The 5,932-nt window shown below is 43.2% G+C and overlaps 1 protein-coding gene across 1 annotated transcript; it reads left to right on the top strand.

Moving 5' to 3' along the window:
• Positions 1 to 4,352: 4,352 nt before the first annotated feature.
• On the top strand, positions 4,353 to 5,702 carry LOC114562464 (N-acetyllactosaminide beta-1,3-N-acetylglucosaminyltransferase 2). The gene has a single exon (XM_028588834.1). The coding sequence runs from the start codon at positions 4,353 to 4,355 to the stop codon at positions 5,700 to 5,702; it is 1,350 nt and encodes a 449-aa protein (XP_028444635.1).
• The last annotated feature ends 230 nt before the right edge of the window (positions 5,703 to 5,932 follow it).

The raw sequence follows: 5,932 nt of genomic DNA, 5'->3' as shown, positions 1-5,932 counted from the left end.
TTCCACGACCAGGACGGAATCCGCATTGTTCCTCCTCAACCCGAGGTTCGACTATCGGCCGAACCCTCCTTTCCAGCACCTTGGAGTAGACTTTACCAGGGAGGCTGAGAAGTGTGATACCCCTATAATTGGCACACACCCTCTGGTCCCCCTTTTTAAAAAGGGGAACCACCACCCCAGTCTGCCACTCCTTTGGCACCGCCCCAGACTTCCACGCAATGTTGAAGAGGCGTGTCAACCAGGACAGCCCCTCCACACCCAGAGCCTTGAGCATTTCTGGACGGATCTCATCAATCCCCGGGGCTTTGCCACTGTGTAGTTGTTTGACTACATCAGTGACTTCCGCCTGGGAAATCGACGACAATCCCCCATTATCCTCCAGCTCTGCCTCTAACATAGAGGGCGTATTAGTCGGATTCAAGAGTTCCTCAAAGTGCTCCTTCCACCGCCCTATTACCTCCTCAGTTGAGGTCAACAGTGTCCCATCCTTACTGTACACAGCTTGGATGGTTCCCCGCTTCCCCCTCCTGAGGTGGCGAACAGTTTTCCAGAAGCACTTTGGTGCCGACCGAAAGTCCTTCTCCATGTCTTCTCCAAACTTCTCCCACACCCGCTGCTTTGCCTCTTTCACGGCCACCACACCATAGTTTATAATTCAAATATTCATCAAGGACATGACTCAAAGGGGAACTCTACCCATTTTCAAAATTCATACATGTTATGGTCTAAGACTCTAAAACTCTCCAAAATTAAAAACTAGAGTGCTAAAACTCAAATTGGTGATTTCATCAAGCACAAAGTGTGGAACTGCTCCATAGACAATACATTTGGAAAGATGTTATAGATGACACAAAGAGCACCCAGGGGAATGCACGGGAGTATATGTAACCTTTTCTGTGTCAAAACTGAGAACACGAAAAAAGGATAAAGCTCATTTGGGTATAAAAAAAGAAAAATAAATTGTCTGTGGAGCAGTTTCAGACTTTATACGGGTTGTCATCACATGTTTCAGACCTACATCTGGTTTCTGGCTCTGAGAGAGAATAGCTACTGTTCACGAATGTTGAGTGAATGTCTCTTGGCCATTTGGAATACCATATTGGAATTCTTAACTCTCCTGTTGTCCTCGGGTCAAATTTGACCCATTTTCAAAAAGTTTCTACATCACAAATTTGGGTTTCTTTCAACCTAATAAAATAACATGGTGCGTTCCATACAACGCTCTTCACAAGTAAGTACACTCTTCATTGAATTTGGGTGTTTTATTCTATTTTATAGCATTTGAAAAAAAAAAACAAAAAAGAACGTTGAAAAAAGTGACAAAAACATCAGAAAAAGTGACAAAAAATGTGGAAAAAAGTGACCAAAAAATTGACAAAACATCAGGAAAAGTGACAAAAACGTCGGAAAATGTGACTAGTGTCGAAAACGAAAAAAGAAACGTTGAAAAAAACTGTTTGAATTTAAACGACGGGAAGACAACACAAGGGTTAATTTAGTTGATGTTCCCCTTTATTGACTCTTGTTGCCAGTTTTCTCTGGCTTTCTTTTGACCTCTCTAAATTGACCAGGTGGGGTTTCCTTACCTGAAAGTGTTGCAACAGAAAGGTTTCAGCATGCCAGACATACTCGTGTCACTTCAAGCATTTAGGCGTCTTCCCCAAAATACCTGTTTTACCTGATGAGTTGAATGGCCTTGGGAGGGACGAGGCAGATAAATAATGGCATTTTCTGTAGGGGATTTGCTGCTTCAATAGACCTGTTGAAACTACAGAGTAAAACCAGTTTAAGGAGTACAGTCACTAGATTCATGCTCATGCAGTTCTGTTAGCTTCCTATTTAGAACTCATACAGATTGTTCCGTTGGCCCTTGTTGGTGGCTGATATTACACCTTTACTTATCACAGATGAAGGAATAACATTTCATTCTAGTTTTTTTTCATCACTGGACGTGTCCCATGTCCTCTTTCAACTGGATCAGCAGACTCATTTGTCAGCGAGCCAGATGACTTTAGTCTAGAAAAGAGAATCTTGACTGGGACTTTCTGGATTCCATCTTGTGAAAAAGGAAATCTTTCTTGATTTTTTTTTTTTCCTTCTGTGAAATGAGCTGATAACGGGGCTGTCAGACTATAAAAGAGGACCACCAGCTTTGCTTATCGAAAAGGATTTGGTGAAAGTGGGAGTCTTCACTTAAAACAGGTAAGCAAAGAAAGCTGCCGACTCTTCATTTAGATTTCAGCACTCTAGGAGAAGATGACGTCAGAAGATCACATCTCAGTTAGCTGTATATCATACCGTAAGATTATGATTATTGACACGCAGATTTTGTGGACTGAGGTCATTTCTGTATTCATCCGCTGATATAACTGCTCCTTTTTAACTCTCTTTAGATCGTTTCAAAAAAAGTTGAGCTCGGAAATTCATTCTTGACCCGGGGGATGGCAGTTGACAAAACAATCTTAACCACAAGGTCCATTTGGTAGCTGATCTGGAGCCATTAACCATATCACATGCCAATATTCATAACCAGATGGAGTTAGCTTAGCTGTAATGGAATTGTAGAAGCACAAGATCTCAGAGAAATGGAAATTTGAATATTTACGATTTCCATTCCAACTGGGCAAAATCCATCTGCTTATCGGCATATCCCCATCAAAAGGAACATTGATTTGTGTTCTGCGCATGTTCTATTCGCAAGGAATCTTGGTCTTTTGAGTAGAGAAACTTCTTGTATGCGCCAGAAAACATAGTTATAATAATAATTATATACTATAATAATATAGTTATATATATATGTCAATGCAGAAAACCTGCGCGCAGTATACCGGAAGTAAACAAGAAGTAGAGGTAAACACCACACTTTTGGAGCGAGGAGGAAACCAATTTCTGTATTAGTGTGGTGAAAACCATGAATATAATGTCTTTTGTTGACGGCAGAAAGTACCGAGATAGTGAGATTTATAAGAAGGTGACCGAAAAGTTATTGCGTCTTAAGGTTGTCCGTACGTCCAGACGCTAACCGTGCGTCGCCGTTTACATCGGGATATTGCCAATTGATTACAAATTCCATGTATACAGAGTAACTCTCTCTGCTCACGCATGTAAACGGGTTATTCCGAATGTTTCAGAAACTCAAATAGTGACTTTAACCTGACCATAACCCGAAAATGTACAGCTTGTAAACGTAGTCAGTGTTTTATCGAGTCTGTCCTCATGTTTTGTTTAGTGGCTTGGTATGGCAGGCTGGCTGGTAAAAACAGGCCTGCAGGATATCTATTGTAAGCGTGTCACCTGCAAGGCTCAACAAATTCTCAACTCAAATTTCAGCATTCCCAGAACCAGGCGTATCAGGGCTTCTTTTATCCCTGTGGCCATTGAGAAGTTTGATTTATGCTCCTTCATTTACTACATTACCTCCTGATTTTATGCGTATCTGTGTAAAATAGCAGGATTTACTTAGATTGATCATTTAATTATTTATTCCAATTAACTTACTTGTATATTTACTTGTATCTGTACAGCACTTCACATGTATTTATTTACTGTGCTGTTTCCAATGTTTCTAGTTAGCTTCTGGTTCAGTGTTAGCCTGACTTCGCCCTCCTACGTACTTCCACTCAATTTTCATTTTCCTTCAGTACTACGTCTGGGTTTGCGGTATATTCTTGGGTTTTTGGTTAGTGGTGAAGGAGTTGGCTAAGGCTAACGCTAGCAATGCTAAGCCGATAGTTGTTGTCGTCTCCCCTCTTGTTATCCTGGTCCTACCAGACAGTACATATGAGGGCAGAGCCAGGCTACCAGAGTGACTCTGGGCAGAGCCAATAGTTTTAAACTTCAACAGAGTACCCGCCTTCAAGGCAGTTGACACTTGTCAATGGAGAGTAGCCAGACTCTCTGTACAAATGAAATGGACCAGAGTCTGGTGGGACCAGGCTAGTTCAGTGTGGCAGGTGTACCTTGTTTCCATTTGTGGTAGGGAATTTTGTGTTTGTTACTGTTGTGCTGTCAATGTTGTTTGTTCGTCATGGTCCTTGATGTGATTTGATGCCTGCTGCAGATCAAATTTCCTTCGGGATAATAAAGTTGAAAGTTGATACAATTGGAAACTCCAGTACTAAATGGACCTTTTGATGAGATTGTTTTGACAACTTTCAAACATAGCCTCCGCCCCCCCCTCTTGCCTCTTTCCTTTCTCTCTCATGACTTTGTTTACTCTCTGTATACTCTGTATACACCGACCTTTTTATTTCATAGTACATTTACTGTATTTTGATACTCAAAGCTGTGTCTTTTTTACACCGATTTAAGATTTGTCCAAACTAACACACTATTCGTGTATTTGCAGTTGAATGGCTCTGTGCTACTATCGCTGGCGGAGAGTGTTGATCTGTGTGTGCACACCATGCATCTCCCTGGCCCTGCTGTTGGTCTACGTTACCGTCATGTTGTGTATGGCCACGAATGGAACAACAACTTCGGGCCTGGACGCTGTTCACTTCGTTGCCTCGGAAAACAACCCTAAAACTTTCTGGGAGCTCCACCTGCATGGGGACACCTTTTGGAACCGTCTCCAGCGGACCCTGGACAACCATTTCAACCCCATCCTGTGCCCCAACAACACCAAGAGGGGATTTGAAAATGGTACATTTAATGAGTCCCTCCTGACGCAAGGTTTCTCTAAAGTTATCAACTCGGACAGCGCGAGGAGAAACTTTGACCAGCTACCACAGCAGATACAGGAGTTTATAAGCCACATGCAAAGGAGAGACTACCCAGCCCTTCTCCAGCCAGATGGAGTGTGTGGAGCTGGGACAAAGGAAGAGAAGGAGGCCCCGCTGCTTCTCCTGGCCATCAAGTCAACAGGGCAGAATTTTTTGAACCGGCAGGCCATTCGACGGACCTGGGGCCAGGCAGGATGGTTAGCAGGATCGAAGAGGAACGGAAATGGAGGAGAAGGTGGAGGATACGTCCGTAGGGTGTTCCTGCTAGGCAAAGGAAGTACTGAGGAACTGGGTGTGAACGCATCTGCGTTATTGCAGATGGAGAGTAAACAGTACAGAGACATTCTGCAGTGGGACTTCAAGGACACATTTTTCAACCTCACCTTAAAAGATGTGCTCTTCTGGAGCTGGTTCAAACGCTCGTGCGGCCGGACTCACTTCATCTTTAAGGGGGACGATGACGTCTTCGTCAACACCCCCAAAATGATAAGCTACCTCCGGGACCAGCTAAAGAAGCCACAAGCACACAAGACACTACGAGACTTCATGGTCGGAGATGTCATAGATGCAGCTCTACCGATCAGATTCAACAAGTCCAAGTACTTTATCCCAGACAGTTTCTACAAGGGCTTCTATCCTATGTATGCAGGCGGTGGAGGGGTGGTGTACTCAGGACTGTTGGCCAAACGCCTACACGACGTGTCTAAAAGGCTTAACCTGTTCCCCATCGACGACGTTTATGTGGGGATGTGTATGGTTCGGCTCAACGCTCACCCAGTCCACCACCCTGCCTTCCTCACGTTTGACTTTCCTGACAAGGAAGAGCAGGAGCTGTGTTCCTATCACACAATCCTATTGGTCCACAAACGAAGCCCTGACGAGGTAGTTAAACTGTGGGCCCACGTGAAAAAGACACAGGCACAGTGTTGGGATGTGCCCCTGAGAGAGGCAAACAACGATTTTGCCACGACGGTCTGATAAAGTCGTAAAGAGGTGACACTGTATTACGCAGTATTTATTAACTTCAGGCATCCATATTTAAATATATGTATTCCTTTCACCTGAAAGGCCACTGATTTCCATTCATTATATTTCATATCTATAGTCAATATTGAATTGTGTTTTAATGCTTATGATTTAGATTTTTCATTTGTAAGAGAAACAATGTGTTATTTCTTCCCTCAAAAAGCCTCACATTAAGGGCTAGT

The sequence above is a fragment of the Perca flavescens genome, chromosome 10 (genome assembly GCF_004354835.1).
Source record: "Perca flavescens isolate YP-PL-M2 chromosome 10, PFLA_1.0, whole genome shotgun sequence".
Lineage (NCBI taxonomy): Eukaryota > Metazoa > Chordata > Actinopteri > Perciformes > Percidae > Perca > Perca flavescens.
Note: the sequence above shows the minus strand (reverse complement) of the source record. Positions and strands in the feature narration are given on the sequence as shown.

Excerpts from the sequence above, each read along its gene's own strand:
- LOC114562464 (XM_028588834.1), top strand. The coding sequence starts at position 4,353 with ATGGCTCTGTGCTACTATCGCTGGCGGAGAGTGTTGATCTGTGTGTGC.